Raw genomic sequence first — 20838 nt, 5'->3', positions numbered from 1 at the left:
ATAAAAGCAATAATTGTTCTTGGAACAAGTATTTTAGGGTACTAATCTCTTAATCCAAAGGATTAAGGGGTCACCTTCCCTACTCAAAAAAGTACTCCCAAACCTAATCTCGTTGAGAAAAGATTTTCCGTTATTTACCTTTCCAAAAATAAATAAAGTGTTGACTTCATTTTCAAGAAATTTTAAAAAGGCTGACTAGTGAATTAGTGATTCGAATTTTCAATTTCACTTGTTTTTTAAAACGGTCACCAAATAATTTTGCAATAAACAAGCCACTTGAGTCTGTGCCAACATTTATTATGTGTTATTATTGTCAAAGTATGTATTAGTGTGTGTTAGTAGGTATCGAGAGGATTGTTTAGCTAGTAGAAAATTCTTTTTATTTTTTATGTTCAATTATTTGAAATAAAAATACCATTTTAATTTTTACTTTCCGACATTTAAATGAGAAGCTTAGAAATAATAATAATAAACAAACATTTGGACAAAACATTGACTTTCCATGAAATTTGATTTAAAAAAAAATCACTTGAAATTACAAAAATCCCACAAATTTCTCCTGATATCTAATTGTTAGGTCACTTATAATCTTCAAAAAAAAAAATTGTTTTTTGCTAAATATAAGTCCAGTTGTCTTTTTAATAAATCTAGAGGGATCTTTGAAATTTTTAAAATTTAGAGGAAAATCATTACAATTTTTGAAACCTCTTTCGTTTTTTTATCATATCTCAAGGAAGAGAGTATTTTTTATCCAAAACATTTTTCCAAGTTCTCAAAAAAATGTTAGAAAATTAGAAAACAAAATAACATTTTTATAATTCTTTGAAAAATTAAAAATAAAATTGAAAATTGAAAACTATTTTTCACAACTAAGCAAGTCCTGCTTCTCTGATCTCCCATTTCTAATGTTCCCACAGAGATTCTATACCAAATGCCAGTTACAGCAATAAACAATCTCAAGCTGGCCATTCTTTCAAGCAACAGTTGACCAAACTCACCATCCATACTTGGCTTGTGTTTCAGCTTTAGTGAGGAAGCCTTTTGAACGCCGCTCTGCAAGTTCCATCTCCTTCTGTTTCATATCGTAGTATAACGAACTGATCTGATGCTTCCTCTTGTGCAGCTTTGAGGGCTTCCCCTTTGTTGAAACAGGCTACAAAAAGAATATATAAATAAATAAGAATAACACAATAAACAAAACTAAAGCAGAAGTTATTAAATCAATTAACTAAATAATTATTTATTTACTTATGTTATTTTGGATAAAAAAGAACATCATTTAAGCACAAAAACAAATAACATTTGCCATCATGGAACAAATATGGCCAGTAAATCCAACCACCTCTAATTAAATATTTTCAGCAGAAAAATTCCAGGTACTTCATTAGAGGCAACAGACAAAGTTGGATGTTTTAGCAAACAATTCAAACCTCTGCTAGAGGTTTCGCAATTTCCATATCTGAAGACAGTCATCTTTGGAAGATTAACCAACTTCAACCATGCAATGAAATGAGTACGTGTGGGGCTGTGAGTCTTTAATTCTACAACTTCCATCATCAATGTAGATGCTCAATAATTACAACAGTAGTCAATTTTGGATCCGGTGAAGGGCACATTCAACAGACCTCCAGCTAAAAGGTCTTTGATTGGTCAAATGCCCAAGGCACATATGGGACATATGGGAGCTATGGAATCAAATGCTTGTCCAATTGACAAATAGAAGTTTTGCCCCAGTGATGTCTTAACCCAATGGTACACAAACAGGGCATGTCTTTGGGACTCAAAAAGATTCCCAGGTTCAGATCTCACTTTGTCTGGATTGTTGTATATACTCCCCTGGGCTCAACAGCGCTATATATTCAGGTTCCACTCCTCCAGCCAGTGTTCGAGTTCTCTCTCCAATCACAAGGCTGGCTATTGGTGCCATCTAGTCTGGGCTTGTTTTGTATGTATTCCTATCACTCTATATCCAAAAAAACAAAAAATAATTAAAATGGAAATTTCATAGGAAGTATTTTGATTTAAGAGATGAAGTTATTGACGAGTATTGAGGTATTTGGAGTTCATTCTCTTGCTAAACATTTTTGGGTTGACGGAGATAGGAGAACAAGTGGGTTGATGAAGATTGACCAAGGTGTAAACAGTTACGACAATCAATTGGGCTGAGCTACTCAAATATTGGTCCATTTGACCCAGAAAAAAGCAAGATTGGGCAAAATTCTTAGCATGAAGTTGCATATGGGCCTAACTCAGCCGATTTTGATAGGACCCAAACTATTTTTATAGATTATATGTTCTATATATGTATCTTATGAGAACCGATCTACCTAAAAGATTAGGCTGTTAAATGGTGGTCCAACAATGTATATCAAGCTATTTAATGTCTCCCTTTACATGTGACCATATCCTGCATGCTAGAGGGCAAATCAATGAACTTGAACAGGTGCACAAACAGAAACAGAAAAAAGTACATTATAACACATAATGAGAGAAGCACAAGACTTGAACCAGGACCTCCTGGAACCAAAGTAATCTATATTAATTTAAATAAATAAACTTGAAAAATAGTAATCTAGTTAGGTTCTTAATTCAAATTATTGATGTCGCAGATTCTCCTTACCATATCAAAAATTTTAAATTGATTTTTAGAAACATTTTTACTCAACTATAAGTCTACTATATTGGTAATTGTGAGCTTTACATAGGCTGAGCCTGAGTTTAAGTTCTCTTATTTGAGCGGAGTTTGAACAGAACTTGTCCACCCACCTGACTGACAAGCATACAATAAATTCAGTTAGAGAAAAAAATGTGGTCATACCTAAATATTAAGATATTATTGACATCTTAATGAACAAGCACCACGAACTTGACCTGCTGCATTCAGGACATGACCAAATTCTTTTTGCAATTTGAAGAAAGCATAATATGTGCACATGCACACATACATGTACAAGTGTGTGTGTGTATAATTAAAAAATATGCTACATAAATACTTCCTCCCTCGCTCCTTGTGTTTGTACTTTATGCATGAGTGTGCATGTTTGGAAAATAGCCACCACATGAAAATGAGTTGCAAGAATTTACAACCCATATCACATGGACAGAGTGCAAGTATTGGATGTGGCTATATATTCAAGCGTGGAGCTTTCCTGTACTATTTCCATCATTTTGAACAGAAGAACTAGAATTTTAAGAGTGCCATGGGAGATGGGAACTAGGAAGTGAGAAGTTACAAAACATGCATAAACCAATTCCTTCCAGAATTTGAGGATAGTTGATGGACAAACAGTAAGCTTCTTTCAAATTGTAATAAATAACAAGGATGAAATTATATTTGTCACAAGGTTTGGGGTCAGCAACTATAATTTGTTTTTGTTCTAAATTGCAGTAAAATTTAAGAAAGTACCCACCTCCTGTGCCAGTCACTGGTATACTACTACTAATAATAATAAAGATGAAATGAATCTACAAAGAATCTTGGCTCAGTGTCTTAGGGGGCTCTTATATGCTGGTGGGCATACATATTATCACATGCTGAACAATTTCTCTTTTGCTTTCGAGCAGCAACAGTCCACAAAACAATAATAGGGCTGTTAGATTGATCTTATGGAAAAGAGAACCATGAAATCTTGGATGACAATATGATGGAGGATCGCTTGCGAATTATACTACAACAACAACAACAAAACCAAGCCTTAGTCCCACGAAGTGGGGTCAGCTATATGAATCATTTTTCGCCAATTTATGCGATCATGAACCATTTCTTTTGATAGATTCAAGGATATTAAATCCTTACTCACTATCTCCTCCCAAGTTATTTTATTGTACGGTTATTGTTTTAAGTAATAGCAGGTATTAGTGCTGGACATGCAAGTTATTGTACTACTAATACTACTACTTGTAAATATGTGTTGGTAATAGCAGGTATAAGTGCTGGACATGCAAGTTATTGTACAGCAGTTATTGTTTTAAGTAATAGCAAGTATAAGTGCTGGACATGCAAGTTATTGTACTAGTACCATTAGTAGACTAATACTACTTGACTACTACTACTACTACTACTACTAAGATAAATTCAGCACTGTCAGGCCCTAAAGTCAAGTTCAGTACTAGACTACTACTACTTGACTACTACTAAGATAAATTCCTGGACATGCAAGTTATTGTACTACTAATACTACTACTTGTAAATATGTGTTAGTAATAGCAGGTATAAGTGCTGGACATGCAAGTTACTGTACAGCAGTTATTGTTTTAAGTAATAGCAGGTCTAAGTGCTGGACATGCAAGTTATAGGAGGGGCATCCTATTGCGTACAGGAGTCGTAAGCTTAGTGAAGCAGAGCGGAAGTACACAATTCAAGAGAAGGAAATGCTAGCGGTGATACATTGTCTCCGCATGTGGAGGCATTACTTACTTGGGACAAGGTTTGTGGTGAAAATAGATAACTCGGATGTGCGTCATTTCTTCACATAGCTGAAGTTGACACCCAAGAAGAGCCGATGGCAAGAATTCTTGATAGAATTTGATTTCTCCTTTGAGAACAAGGTGGAGCGCCTAAACCAAGTCGCTGATGCACTGAGTAGGAAGCCCAAGCTAGTGGCCTTGCAGATGGTAGCACACTTGACTGTGAGTACTGTTACCATGACGATGCAGCGCATCAAAGAGAATTTAGCCAAAGATCCAGTTGCGCAGAACCTAATGAAGCTGAACAAAGAGCGGAAAACACGTCAATTCTGGATGGACGACGGATTGCTAATATAACCCATGGTAGTCGACTCTTTGTGCCACGAGCTGGTGATCTTAGGAAGACACTGTTGAGATTATCATGATACCATGTGGGCCGGACATCCAGGATGGCAACGCACTTTGGCCTTATTGAAGTAAAGGTATTATTGGCCGCACATGCGTGATGATGTGGTTGATTATACCTAAACTTGTCTCACTTGCCAACAAGACAAGGTGGAGCGGAAGAAGATTGCAGGGTTGCTGGAGCCCCTACCAGTACCATCCAAACCATAGGAAAATGTCACACTGGACTTCATCACCAACCTGCCCAGAGTGGGAGATGTAGGGTCTATACTTGTGGTTGTAGACATGTTTTTGAAGTATGGTATATTTATAGCTGCACCAAAATACTACTCGGCAGAGGAGATGGCACAATTATTCTTTACGAATGTTGTGAAATTTTGGGGTGTTCCCCAAGACATTGTTAGTGACCGAGACTCAAGATTCACTAGCAACTTCTAGACAGAACTTTTTAGAATCCTCAGTTCACATCTTGACATCTCTTCAAGTTACCATCCACAAACAAACGGAGAGTTCAATGGGCTACTAGAAAAGTACTTGCGCCAATTTGTCAATGCCAATCAGAAGAATTGGGTGCAACTACTTGATGTGGCTCAGTTCTATTTCAATGCCCAAAGGAGCTCAACAATCAACAAAAGCCCTTTTGAGCTTGTTACAAGCCAGTAGCCGTTGTTACCTCACACAGTGGACAAGTCATACAGAGGAAAGAATCCCAAGGCGTACATATTCACTAGAGAATGAAGACAGATTGTAGAGATTGCCTGAGCCTATCTGGAGCAAGCTTCTAAGCGGATGAAGAAGTGGGCAAATTAAGGGAGAAGACTACAGCACTTCAACGTAGGTGACTTGGTGCTTGTTAAGCTCAATCCTGAATAGATCAGGTCACTACGAGGATGAGATAGGAGACTACTTCGCAAATATGAAGGACCTGTATCTTGGCCAAAGTCAAGAAGGCCTTTTACAGAATCGAGCCTCCAACTTGGATGATTTCACACCAGCTGCCTGAAGTCGTTCAACGCCGACATTGACGATCCAAGCAGAAGTTAGTCAAACAGAGCAGAGTTGGAAGACAGTGCAACCTGACAGACGTGAAGTTGAAGATATCCTTGCAGACAGAGAGTTCACATCCTCAAGGAAGAAGCAGCGGGAGTTCTTAGTGAAGTGGAAAGACCTTGGTGATGAAGAAATCAAATGGATTTTTGTGGAAGATATGAAACCGTTCGTGGACAAAGTAGAAGTGTACCTAGCGTCAAAGTCTACGAGGACATTGACTGCGTAAGTGGGGGAGCGTCACAAGCTGAGCTTGTTCAGGGCATTATGCTTGCTTGTGACTGCTTGTCTCGTGCATTTGGGGATGGGGTTCCATCATGTAAATATTAGTGTAGGTTTATTTTCTAGTAGTAGTTTCTCCCTATGCCAAATAAGGCAGTATGACTCATCGGTCACTTTAATGTTTCCTAATGCTAGGGTGAGGATTGCATATAAAGCTCTATAGGGGAGGGTGAGTGTTCATCAACTTGTAAAATTCACTAGATATTGTCAACGTGTTTAGCCTACTTGCCTTCCTTAATAGACACACAATGTTAACGGAGGTGTTGTTAATGAATTACGTTGCTTCAATGTTTACTGCTTACTTGCCACTGCTTTCATTATTGCTTACTGCTTCCGCTGATATTTGATTGAATGATATGAAAGTGTTTCATTGATGAATTGTGGTAAACGATAGGCTAGCTAGTTAAGCAAGAGTGCTTTAGCTAGTGCCGCACGGTCCTTTCACAAAGGTGTGAAATAGTCGGCCCGTGATACCCTTATATAAGTGGAAGTGTTCGGCGCATGACCATAAAACTAGCAATAATTAGGAACTAAGCACTTCTAAGTGCAAGATCTAGCATTTTTACGATAAGCAACATGAAAATCCAAGTTTAAGCAAGGTCAATCTCTAAAATCATAGCCTGATACAATAGATGGATAAAGAGGCACTAAGACATCAACTCCCCACTCATGACTTTCACAGACCTTCAAATGTTTCTCAGGAATAGCAACATATGTCTCACTGGGGACAACAAATGAGTTACACTGAAAAGGAATGAGAATAGGGAACAATGGGTCCAAAGAAGGTGAACCACTAACAACATATTGGTAGTCATCCAAGGAATACCCAGCCCCAGAAAAAATAAGGTGTGCACTTGAAAAAGGTGTATCCAAAAATGACGCAAGACGAGAGACAAGAATTTTTTCCTCCATGAAACATGAAGGCATTATGCTAATTAGAATACAAGTTGTAAGAGTGTCATTGTCCCAAAAAAATGTTGAGAACATGCATATGAAACAATAATGACGAGGCAAGATAAGCGCTATTTTCCAAGGCAACCTCATTTTGCAGAGGGTTGTAGGCACAAATAATCCCTTTATCACAGAGAGAGGATTGAATCTAATTTTGAACAAATTCAAAGAATATCAAAATGAGAAATTCTAACACTAACCAAATTGATTTTTTATTTCATTATAAATTGAATGAAATACACTAAGGTAGTGTCTGGGACCATGGATTTCAGGGCTAGGATTTGGATTTGTGTGGTTTTGGTAAAAACTCAATACAATCTTATATTAAGTTTTGTCCAAATTCACACAAATCCAAATCCAAGGTCCAAAATCCATGCTCCCACACACAGGGTAAGGAAATTAGCTTTATCTTTCAACAAATATAACCGAGTTAGGGAAGAAAATCATTCACAAAGGGCACAAAATATTGACCTATTTATAACCAGATGGGCTGAACTGCACAAGTTCAAATATCCGGATGAAAAAAAAAAGAAAACAATGATTTACTATGAGTCTCAATCCTAGACCAAAATAAAGACCGACAATGCTACCTTAATAGACAAGCTTGACACTTAAAACAAAAAACATACTTGAAAACTGGTAATATTTCCTAAATCATTAGAAGATACAGACACCATAGTCAAGCATGCCACTGTTTTAAAGAAAAATCATTAAAAGAAAAAGACACCCGTATGGGAACATGAACTACTGCCATCTCCAACAAAATAGAATTGCCAATCCTTCTTAAACCATCCACTAATCTTCTTCTTTGTCTAAATACCAGAATAACACAATCAGATGGATAGAAGGTCATTGATTAAAAGACTTTGTCAAGTGACTCACTAATAACATTTAAGGAAATTTAGATACATGCAAAACAAAGTGAAAATAAGCAAAAGGAAAGTATCTCCACAATGAGAGGCAAGAGTAAAAAAGCAGTCAGCAAAGGGAACTGTAGAATAATAAATACTAAGTTTAAGGATTTAAATAAATCAAATCAAGTGATCATAGGATGAGGCATTAGAATTAAAAATCCACGGATTTGAGGACATAGAGGCAGGATACCCTCCAGAGTCAACTACAGTAGCACTAAAGTGTCAAAAGGCTGAGCTTGAAGCTACTCAACCACAAAGTTTTTATACTCCTCTCAAGACACGGTGGATAATGTAAACGGCCACATGTGCTAGATGAATCCTCTACACCACAACATCACTGTGAGCAAAAGACAAGGTGGCCAATGCTAGTATGCCATGGAGATAACAAACACTGATCCCAAGTTAGTATAATTTTCCTTCCAACAAAACGATGAAGGCAAACATGAACACCACTACAATCAACAAAACCACCATAACTATCATAATTATCATAATTTTCAACAGCTGAAACCCCCACTAGGACAAACACTACCATTTGTTACAGTTTCTAATGAAGCACCAACCATTCCTGATGGAGATGAAGATGAAAAATTAATCCAATGACTATCATGGTTCCCTACGTTGGAGTCAATACCCACTTCGCTCTCCACAATAAGAAGCAGAAGTACCAAAACTTTCAGCAAAGGAAACTGTAGAATACTAAATATTAAGATTCAAGGATATAAATAAATCAAATCAAGCGATCATAGGATGAGGCATTAGTTCTGTAGTTTTTTTCTTCTGGTTTGTTCCAGAATTTTGAAGGGAGATGTCTTATTCTCCTCTTTGTAAATTCTTTTCCTATTGATGAAATATCTTCTTCTGTTACCGAGAGAGAGAGAGAGAGAGAGAGAGAGAGACCACAATAGGTAATTCAAGGGGAGCAGCCAACTTAATAGCTGTAATCTGCATATTCACATTATTAATATTCTTTAGTAAAAGAATATTAAGACAAAGAATGTGAGCAACCCACAACACACAAACTATGCTCCAGTAGCCAACAAAAAACAACCTCACAGATGACAACAGCAACTGCACACATTGTCTTTATGACAAAAAGCATTGAGGCTAATAAAAAATTCACTGGAGTGTTTCAAAGACTAGCCACGAAACTCACAAATACACCTCCTCACAGTAACTGATTGCAAATGCCAGGCAGGACAAGGAAACAGAGACATTGAACACCAAACCACTCCCCCCTCTCCCAACCACCTAAACCATTCTACAGCTTCACACAATCAAACACCCCAAAACCAACCACGAATTCAGCCAGCAACAGCAATCTATGCAACTGCCTCTGCGTCAACAAACACCTCACAAACACATACTGCATCCAATAATGGATTCACACAGCCCAACCGAGAAGTACAAGAGGTCCATAAACAACTCTTAAACAAGAGAGAGAGAGCATTTGATTTAAGAATTGACTAGGGAGAGATAAAAAAAAAAAAAAGCGGGGATGGGGGAGATTATTGCCTTGATAACATGTTATAAATCTAATAAATCGGAGTTAGACACACAATAGATGAACTAGAATTTCTTTTAATAGAAAAAAGAAACTTTATTAGAGACAGCAGACAGAAGGATACAAAAAAGACGAACAAGAATCTTCTCCAATCTGATTGAAAAAGAGGCATTTTCTAGTTCGAAGAGTTTTAAAAGAAAGAACAAAATTGTTTCTAAAGGTCTCAAAAGAAACAAAAAAAATAGGTTATCAAAAGCATTTTCAAAAGAATAATAAAAAACCATTCAAAAGTAAACACAATTCTATTATTTGTGTTGAGAGAAGTATATGAATCGAGTGAAACTAGAAAAGGAAAAGATTCTATAACCAATATTCGGATGATTCATGAATCATCCATTCAAAATCGATTTATGGATTGGACAAAGTATCTACTGACAGGGAAAAAAATGAAAGATCTGACTTATAGAACAAACAAACACAATCCGAAATCAAATAGAAATAATTACAAAAACAAGAAAAAAGGATTTCTAACTCCAGAGATAAATATTAGTTCTAACCAAGGTCTTAAATTTTGATTTCGAATCAAATTTCGAAGCTCTAAAAGTACGAAAATTTTGACGAAAATTTCGATTTCGATTTCAATTTGAAAAAATATCAGAAATTAGTAGTAAAGCATGGAATTCCTTGTGAAACTTTAGAAATGGTTAACAAACATAATAATATAAGTTTTAGGACTAATATATTACAAATTAAATACATCTATGTTATGTATGAGGTGGAAAAGTTGTACAATAGTATGTGTATCAAACATATTTGTAAGATAATATACATTAAACATATTCAATTAATACAAATGAAATTCATAAATCATTTAAATATTATTTATTATACAAATAATGATAATTTAGACATGAATGGTTAAATAAACTCGTTACTCTTAAGTTATTTTTTCATATAATTTCAAAAGCACTTGTAATAATCTTTTGTTTTAATAAAAAAATTAAGATAGAAATTTCACTTCACTCCTAAATTTCTTTTTTGAATTCTGACGAAATTTCATTGTAGTTAAAATTTCGACAAGTTTCGCTAAAATTTCAAGATTTCGATAAATTTTGAATTATTTGTTGAGATTTCGACAGAAATTATGCAATATGGAAATCGATTGCCATTTTGATTTTGAGGGTGACAGAAATCGGAAATTTTGACGGAAATTTCGACAATTTTGTGGAAATTTAAGTCCATGGTCCTAACAAACGAAATAATAATGCTAAAAGGTTTAAATCACCAAAAAAGATTTGGCATATATTAGAAAGAAAAAAATGCTTGCTTAATTTGTAAATCACATTATTTTATGAAATTTTTAATTGAAAAGATATACATAGACATCCTTTTATGCATCATTATATTCCCAAAACCAATGCACAACTTTTTTTTGAATAAAAAAAAATTATTAATAAATACATTTACAATAATGAAGAAAATAAAGAAAGAATTGATAAAACAAACCAAACTACAATTCACTTTATTTCAACTATTAAAAAATCACTTCATAATATTAGTAATAAGAATTCACAGATTTTTTGTGACTTATCCTTCTTGTCACAAGCATGTGTATTTTACAAATTATCACAAATCCAACTTATTAACTTGTATAAGTTAAGATATTTCCTTCAATATCATGAAACATCTTTTTTTCTTAAGAATGAAATAAAGGATTACAAGGAATATTTCATTCCAATTCCAAACTAAGACATAAGAAACTTCCGAATTCTGAAACAAATCAATGGGAAAACTTTTTGGGTGTTTGGGAGGGTTAAAGATTGCCTAAAACCAATCAGATCAATCAGATTTGGAGAAGATTATTATCTTGACAGAATGTCATAAATCTGAGAAATCTGAGTTAGACACACAATGATGAATTAGAATTTCTTTTAATAGAAAAAAGAAACTTTACTAGAGACAGCAGACAGAAGGATACACAAAAAGAAGGGCAAGGAATCCTCAAACAAAAGAAATAAGAGCAGAAAAACACAATCAAGTCAATAATGCCATCCAATTATGATTAACATCCTTAAAGCAGCAACCCTTGAGACAACCAACTTCCCCATAAAACAGCACAAAGAGCACACCTCCACCACCTCCCAAATTTCTTCCCCTTCCCAAATCCAACAAAAGAAATATTTAACAGCTTCTCCACTGACTTTGGACACAGCCACACTTCACCAACTCCAAATAATATATTCCAGAGACCCCAAGAAAATGAACAGTGTAGAAACAAACAGGGAACATTCTCAGAACTACACCCACACTAAAAACATAAATCTGGAGACAAACCCTCAGCAGGCATCCTACTCTGTAGATTGTTGGTTTTAACTCTATTAAGGGCCACCAACCAAACAAATGCCACTATTTTAGAGCAGACTTTAGCCTCCCAAATGCAGCATAAGGAGGGAAAAATACATCAATCTTAGCCATGAGGAAACAAATATATTCAACACGAATATTCTTCGAAAAGAATCCAAACACCACTTCCTACCATCACTCCTATTAGAGATCTGACTACCCTCCAGCACCATAAGAAAAGAAGAAAGCCCATGTTCCCAATTGTAACTTTGTTGAGGAATAAAGGATAAACCTGTGAAATAAGCCTCTAGGTCCAAGGACTCTCAGATGAGCATTTAAACCCCAAACTAGCATTGCACCCATTCTCCTGCAAGCCAAAGTTGCTTTTGAAACTCTCTGTCATAGGAAATTTGCCTCCAAGGGAAACAGCCACAACCATTACCCAAAAGACTAGTGCTTTAAGATACCAAATTATCAAGACCGAACTCTCCCTCCTCCTACCCACACACCACCTCCCCACTTGACCAAATGATCTCTCCTCTCCCTATACCCGACCAAAGAATATCCCTGATAATCCTGTCAAGCTTTTCAACTACCCCTCCCAAAATCCTAAATAGAGATCAATATATATATAAAGGAACGGTGGACAAATTAGCTTGTGTGAGAGTGATAGAGTCCCCTAAAGAGAATAAAGCACCTTGCCACCCATCCAACCTCTAATAGCTACCTTAGTTACCACAGGATTCCAGAAACCAAAAGAATGATGCTTTCCTCCCAAAGGAAGACACTGCACCCAGCTAAGGATGTCACATGTCAGCCCCAAAAGTTTAACACTAAAAAAATTAATATCCCCAACTCCCACTGTTCACATAATCAATTCTAAGACTAGATACCCTCTAAAAAATCTGTGATAATGTTTACAGAAGAATCAACATGTTCATCTAGAAAAATAACAGTGTCATCTGCAAACTGCAAACAAGAAACAACCACCTCCTCCCTCCCCACCTTAATACCCAACACAGCCGTCCTATGTACAACCCTATCTCTCATCCTACTCAACACATCCACCACAAGGACAAACAAAAATGGGGATAAAAAATCCCTTTCCATACTCCTCAAGACGAACTAAATCACCCTTTTTGGCTGTCCATTAATAATCATTTGAAAAAAAAAAAAGCATTCAACAAATAGCTCCTCATCCAATTCGTCCACGTAACTCCAAAGCCCTTTCCTCATTAAGCATTAGATGAATTAGAATTTTAGCCAAAGAATATAGGAGAGGAAAAAAAAGGGGGAGAGAAAAGGTTACAGCCAGAGATCATCAGTTCTACTTCTACCACACCAGCTGCACCCTATATTTTCACAACTGAACACTAAAACACCCCTAACTACAATAGGACGAAGATACCTTTTACTAGGGAACTGCCACCACTCCAACAAAAAGACCTCAGGCAGGACGGCACTTAGTTACCAAATAGAACTAATATCCTATAGAAACGTGAATTGGTATGAACATTCCAAAATAAGGTACATAATTGTTCTAGAAGACCAAATCTAGCAATCCTACGTTTTAGTTTAATATTTTCCACATGGCATGTAGTTTTATTGGTAAGAGGGGAGCATTGTTGCATTCTTTTTGTTTTTCTAATAGAAAACAAAAGCATTTTAAGACAGGGAAGAAAACATAATAGTACAACAATGAGGACAAAATCCTCTTAAAAGAAAAATAAATAAACAAATAAAAGAGAAGAAAACTCAAAAGAAGAAGACGAACCTCAAAAGAATAATTACTTGGACTGCAATATGAAGAGCGAAGAGTCTTGTGCAATTCTGTTTCTTCATTGCCCTTTCACGCTGGCTATTTGTAATGAGTAATTTGGTATATTTGGTACAAATTCGGTCTGTCCATACACTTTGAAGGCCTTTTATACCGTTATGGCTCTTATTTGGTGTGTTCGGTTGGAAAGGAACACAAGAATATTCAGAAATGTGGCTATTGCTAACAATTTTCTTTGGAGTAGAATGGTATATCTTGCGTTGGCGAATGGTTTTTTTCATCTTGTTTCACTGAAAGATTTGCACTGGGATTGGTTGACCCTATTACATTTGAGTTTGGCTCTCTATTTAAGTTGCATTCTTTGTAACTAGTTTCTATTGATGTAAATGGAGGATTTCTTACTCTCCCAGTCTTCAAGTTAACATGGCCATTCTATCCCACTAGAAGCCCAAGAAGCAATTCCAATCATAATAACCAGAAGAATAAGCCCAGAGAGAAGCAAGCAAAATGATTACGTCCTAAAGCAAAAGAGACATAGAATAACCTCTAAAGGTGCAAACATTCCTCACCAACCATATACCCCAAAATAGACTGCAAAAAAAAACAATTTTCTAGCACCCTTTCACCTCCCAGAGCCTATCTTAACAAAAAGTCTCCGACAAAATCAAGCACATCAAACACTTACCCAAAATGATAAACTAACAAAAATACAAATACTCACCAAAATGACCAAATAAGTTATTCCATACATTCCAATCTCCTGCTATAAAAGATGAGAATAATACTTATTGCTGCTAAAACGCATCACGCACGCATAAGGGGATAATGCCTTCTATTGTTTCCTAATCTAAGGCTTATTGTTGTATAATAATTTTCTTTCACGTCATTATTGATATACTTCAAAAATTAAAATCTCTTTGGAGTTTAAATATTATAAGTGCCACTACACATTTTTCACCTATGTATTAGTATATAATGACTATACCACATTCTAGAGCATGAACCAAAACATTATACCTTCCGATTGGAAGACATAATACTAATAATAACAAACTATACAATGATCCCATTCCCGTTACACAAAATGGATCATTCTCTATTCTAGGTAAAATTGGGATAGCACCACAACTCATTGTGCCTATTATAATTTTTCAAATCAAAATGTTGAAGTTCCTTGGGGCAATGTGGATTTCAAATGGATATTATTAGCACAAATAGAAAACTTAAGAATTTGCAACCCTATAGTTCTTACAGCAAGACTAATAATGTTTTACCTATTATCTACATAAATAGAATAAATATAATGCCAATGCTTTTGACCCTTCAAGTAAGCAGCACAATGAAAGAATATTTAAGTTTTATTATTAGGGCATCCCCACCCCCACCTGGAAGTTTTAAAATTGATCAATAGGATATCAAATGGGACCTTAAGTGTAATCATATCTGTCCACATCTATAGACAAATTTGCTCTCATCTTTACTCTGAGAACTGACTTTATTGTAAATTTGAACCACCACTTCAATTCATCACAGAAGATGAAGCAAGGAATATATAAATACATCTTTTTGTTTCATTATCGAACTGTTATAATTTGATGACATTGAACAAAAGGTCCTATTTGATGCATGACATGAGTCCAAGATTTCATTTGGTTGATTTTTGAAACTATGGAGCTTTGATAGTTGTTAGCAAGCTCAGGCAGTGCCTTGATAATAACCAAACACTTGTTAAAATCAAATTACAAAACCTGAAATATCACAATGAATATTACTCGAAAAGAATACAAACACCACTTCCTACCATCACTCCTATTAGAGATCTGACTACCCTTTGGCACCATAGGCAAAGAAGAAAGCTCATGTTCTTACTTGTAACTTTGTTAAGGAATAAAGGGCAAACCTGCGAAATAAGCCTCCAAGTCCAAGGACTCTCAGATGAGCATTTAAGCCCCAAACTAGCATTGCACCCATTCTCCTGCAAGCCAAAGTTGCTTTTGCAACTCTCTGTCGTAGGTAATTTGCCTCCAAGGGAAACAGCCACAACCATTACCCAAAAGACTAGTGCTTTAAGATACCAAATTACCAAGACCGGACTCTCCCTCCTCCTACCCACACACCACCTCCCCACTTGACCAAATGATTTCTCCTCTCCCTATACCCGACCAAAGAATATCCCTGATAATCCTGTCAAGCTTTTCAACTACCCCTCCCAAAATCCTAAATAGAGATCAATATACATATAAAGGAATGGTGGACAAATTAGCTTGCGTGAGAGTGATAGAGTCCCCTAAAGAGAATAAAGCACCTTGCCACCCATCCAACCTCTTAGCGACCTTAGTTACCACAGGATTCCAGACATCAAAAGAGTGATGCTTTCCTCCCAAAGGAAGACACTGCACCCAGCTAAGGATGTCACATGTCAGCCCCAAAATTTTAACACTAAAAAAATTAATATCCCCAACTCCCACTGTTCACATAATCAATTCTAAGACTAGATACCCTCTTAAAAAATCTGTGATAATGTTTACATAAGACTTAACATGTTCATCTAGAAAAATAACAGTGTCATCTGCAAACGGCAAACAAGAAACAACCACCTCCTCCCTCCCCACCTTAATACCCCACACTGCCGTCCTATCTACAGCCCTATCTCTCATCCTACTTAACACATCCACCACAAGGACAAACAAAAATGGGGACAAAAAATCCCTTTCCATACTCCTCAAGACAAACTAAATCACTCTTTTTGGCTGTCCACCTAACTCCAAAGCCCTTTCTTCCTTAAGCATTAGATGAATTAGGAATTCAGCCAAAGAATATAGGAGAGGAAAAAAAAAAGGGAGAAAACAGGTTATAGCCAGAGATCATGAGTTCTACCACACCACTGTCACCACCTGCACCCTATATTTTCACAACTGAACACTAAAACACCCCTAACTACAATAGGATGAAGACACCTTTTACTAGGGAACTGCCACCACTCCAACAAAAAGACCTCAGTCGGGACGGCACTTTGTTACCAAAAAGAGCTAATATCCTATAGAAATGTGAATTGGTATGAAATTCCAAAATAAGGTACATAATTGTTCTAGAAGACCAAATCAATCAATCCTATGTTTTAGTTTAATATTTTCCACATGGCATGTAGTTTTATTGGTAAAAGGGGAGCATTGTTGCATTCCATTTGTTTTTCTAATAGAAAACAAAAGCATTTTAAGAGAGGGAAGAAAACATAATAGTACAACAACGAGGACAAAATCCTCTTAAAAGAAAAATAAATAAACAAATAAAAGAGAAGAAAACTCAAAAGAAGAAGACGAACCTCAAAAGAATAATTACTTAGACTGCAATACTTGAAAGAATTAATACCAATGATTTGCTCCAAAAGAGAAGACCTAATAAGTCCCTGTCCCACGAAACTTGTGTCCTTTGTATGAAGAGCAAAGAATCTTGTGCAAATCTGTTTCTTCATTGCCCTTTCACGCTGGCTATTTGTAATAAGTTATTTGGTATATTTGGTAAAAATTCGGTCTGTCCATACACTTTGAAGGCCTTTTATACCATTACTTTTAGGGGATTTGGCAAGGGGAAGGATCATAAAGCTATATGGCATTGCATTGTTATGGCTCTTATTTGGCGTGTTCGACTGGAAAGGAATGCAAGAATATTCAGAAATGTGGCTATTACTAACAATTTGCTTTGGAGTAAAGTGGTATATCTTGTGTTGGCGAATGGCTTTTTTCGTCATGTTTCTCTGAAAGATTTGCAGTGGGATTGGTTGACCCTATTACATTTGAGTTTGGTTCTCTATTTAAGTTGCATTCTTTGTAACTAGTTTCTATTGATGTAAAGGGAGGATTTCTTACTCTCCCTGCCTTTTATTTTTTTCAGGTCCTTTCTCTTTCTAATTTTCTAATGCAGATTCTTCTCTCTTTTAATACAATTATTTGTTTATCAAAAAAATAAAAACACAAGGAACCTCAAGTCAACATGTCCATTCAATCCCACTAGAAGCCCAAGAAGCAATTCCAATCATAACCAGAAGAATAAGCCCAGAGAGAAGCAAGCAAAATGATTACGTCCTAAAGCAAAAGAGACATAGAATAACTCTAAAGGTGCAAACATTCCTCACCAACCAAATACCCCAAAATAGACTGCAAAAAAAAAAAAAACAATATTCTAGCACCCTTTCACCTCCCAGAGCCTATCTTAACAAAAAGTCTCCGACAAAATCAAGCACATCAAACACTTACCCAAAATGATAAACTAACAAAAATACAAATACTCACCAAAATGACCAAGTAAGTTATTCCATACATTCCAATCTCCTGATATAAAAGATGAGAATAATACTTATTGCTGCTAAAACGCATCACGCACGCATAAGGGGATAATGCCTTCTATTGTTTCCTAATCTAAGGCTTATTGTTGTATAATAATTTTCTTTACGTCATTATTGATGTACTTCAAAAATTAAAATCTCTTTGGAGTTTAAATATTATAAGTGCCACTACACATTTTTCACCTATGTATAGTATATAATGAATATACCACATTCTAGAGCATGAACCAAAACATTATACCTTCCGATTGGAAGACATAATACTAATAATAACAAACTATACAATGATCCCATTCCCGTTACACAAAATGGATCGTTCTCTATTCTAGGTAAAATTGGGATAGCACCACAACTCATTGTGCCTATTATAATTTTTCAAATCAAAATGTTGAAGTTCCTTGGGGCAATGTGGATTTCAAATGGATATTATTAGCACAAATAGAAAACTTAAGAATTTGCAACCCTTTAGTTCTTACAGGAAGACTAATAATGTTTTACCTATTATCTACATAAACAGCATAAATATAATGCCAATGCTTTTGACCCTTCAAGTAAGCTGCACAATGAAAGAATATTTAGGTTTTATTATTAGGGCATCCCCACCCCCACCTGGAAGTTTTGAAATTGATCAATAGGATATCAAATTGGACCTTAAGTGTAATCATATCTGTCCACACCTATAGACAAATTTGCCCTCATCTTTACTCTGAGAACTGAATTTATGTTAAATTTGAACCACCACTTCAATTCATCACAGAAGCTGAAGCAAGGAATATATAAATCCATCTTTTTGTTTCATTGTAGAACTGTTATAATTTGATGACATTGAAAAGAAGGTCCTATTTGATACATGACATGAGTACTAGGTTTCATTTGGTTGATTTTTGAAACTATGGAGCTTTGTTAGTTGTTAGCAAGCTCAGGCAGTGCCTTGATAATAACCAAACATTTATTAAAAATAAATTACAAAACCTGAAATATCACAATGAAGACGAAAAATGTATCAAAAATACCTGGTAAGAGGGACCAAAAGCAATTCCAGTTAGCTTGACCTGATCCTCCCTTGGTCGATTTTTTATCAATTCATCCTGTCTGACCTCAACGATTTCCATAGGAACTTCGTTTCTCCCTCTCTTCCCAGGAACTTTCACAGGATTTTTAGCCAACCCAAGAGCATCTGGTTCCATGGTAACCAACGAGTCATCAGGCCCATTGCTCTCATAATGCCCATAACCTTGGAAACCACCATAACTATCATGATTCTCATAATTTTCAACGGCTGAACCCCCACTAGAAAAGTCACTACCATTTGTTACAATTTCTGAAGAAGCACTAACCACTCCTGATGGAGCTGAAGATGACACATCAATCCAATGGCTATCACGGTTCCCTACACTGAAATTAACACCCACTTGGCTCTCCACCCTAAAACTATTCGAATCTGAAGAGGGTATATCCGCTTCCACAATTGACCTACGACCGGAACCCATTGATGGGAGAGCACCTAATGCTGCCGAGTTCTTGGGTGCAGGGATGCTGGACAAGAAAGATTTCACAGAAGATGTTTGAGCCGAAGATTCAAATTCTTTGGTCCGTTTTCTTTCTTTGTCCCTATCATCATCATCGTTGTCATCGTCGTCGTCGTCGTTGACAGCACGAGACTTTAAAAACGATGGGTTTATGGGAGGCTTGAACTGAACAACCTTTTTAGGATAGGGTTCAGATGTAGAGAGGATTGGAAGGGCTTGAATATTTGACTTTGGGGGAGGAAAAGCAGAGAAAACAGAAGATGATTTGGGTTCAGGAAGGGAAAAGAACAAGGCGGAGGTTTTAGCACCACTGCTAACGTCGGTGGAAGATTGTCCGCGAAAGTTAGAAGTGGATATGGAGGCAGGACTTAAATCTTCCCGTTGCTGCTCGTCTCCTTCTCCTTCCTCTTCTTCCTGGTTTTTGGGATCTGAAGATGGGAAATTTGTCGAGGGTTGTCGCCTCGAAACGTTGGATTTTGGAGGGGGAAGGGAGAAGACAGAAGATTTGGGTTGTGGGAATGAGGAGAAGATGGAGGAGATTTTAGGGCTGTCGCTGAAGTTAGAGGAGACTCCGCTAATTTTAGAGGGTGGCTTTGAAGAATTACTATGGAGCTCTTCCTGTTTTTGCTCTTCCTCTCCTTCTTCGTCCGAGGAGCCATAGCTTGCTAGCAGCGAATCCATGTGACGGAGACACAAACGAAATCTAGCAGTAAATTATACGTTGTAAGATCGATTCTGCAAACACCACTGTGACCGCGAAGAGGTTCCGGACGCAAGGCAGCATCTGGTTCCTTTAAATAGAATCCAGTATGTGAGTCTCTCTCTCTCTCTCTCTCGTTTGTAGAGCGCGTCTCTTTTGGACCTTTGGGCTTTGGCAGTGGCACACAGGGTTTGCGGTTTTGGGGCTTGGCTGCTGTGTTCTTGGGCGGTTGGGCCTGGGGTAAATAGGCTCCATCGAGAAAGGTATGACAGTATATGACTAATTAATTGGGATGTTGGGCTTGTGCAACTACTTATTTTATAGTTTAAAATTTAGAAATTCAACTATAGCTATTCTTAGAATAGGATAAAATATAATCTAAAATTTGAGAATGGAAAAAATAATTATTTTTTATATTTTTAAATTATTTTATTCTAGATATAATAAAAATAAATAAATATCTTCATGATAAAATTTAGAATTAATTATTTTTATGTATTTTTATTATGAACTCATAAAAAACTTCATATTGTTATTTATTTTATATCAAAAACATAATTTATTATATAACTAATAATAACTAACATATTAAAATTATATATTTATGGCAATAAATATTCTACAAACCAAACGGAAC

At 36.1% G+C, this 20838-nt stretch overlaps 1 protein-coding gene across 1 annotated transcript; it reads right to left on the bottom strand.

The window, feature by feature from the left end:
• Positions 1–794: 794 nt before the first annotated feature.
• LOC131154851 (uncharacterized) lies at positions 795–20491 on the bottom strand. The gene is made up of 2 exons (XM_058107640.1): positions 18986–20491; positions 795–1153 (listed from the first exon to the last, which is right to left on the bottom strand). Exons 1-2 carry the CDS (start codon positions 20180–20182, stop codon positions 995–997), a joined length of 1356 nt encoding a protein of 451 aa, XP_057963623.1. The 5' UTR covers positions 20183–20491; the 3' UTR covers positions 795–994.
• Positions 20492–20838: the final 347 nt, after the last annotated feature.

The sequence above is a fragment of the Malania oleifera genome, chromosome 5 (assembly GCF_029873635.1).
Source record: "Malania oleifera isolate guangnan ecotype guangnan chromosome 5, ASM2987363v1, whole genome shotgun sequence".
NCBI classification, from domain to species: Eukaryota; Viridiplantae; Streptophyta; class Magnoliopsida; order Santalales; family Ximeniaceae; genus Malania; species Malania oleifera.
The sequence above is the reverse complement of the archived record's forward strand: the minus strand, read 5'-3'. Positions and strand labels throughout refer to the sequence as shown.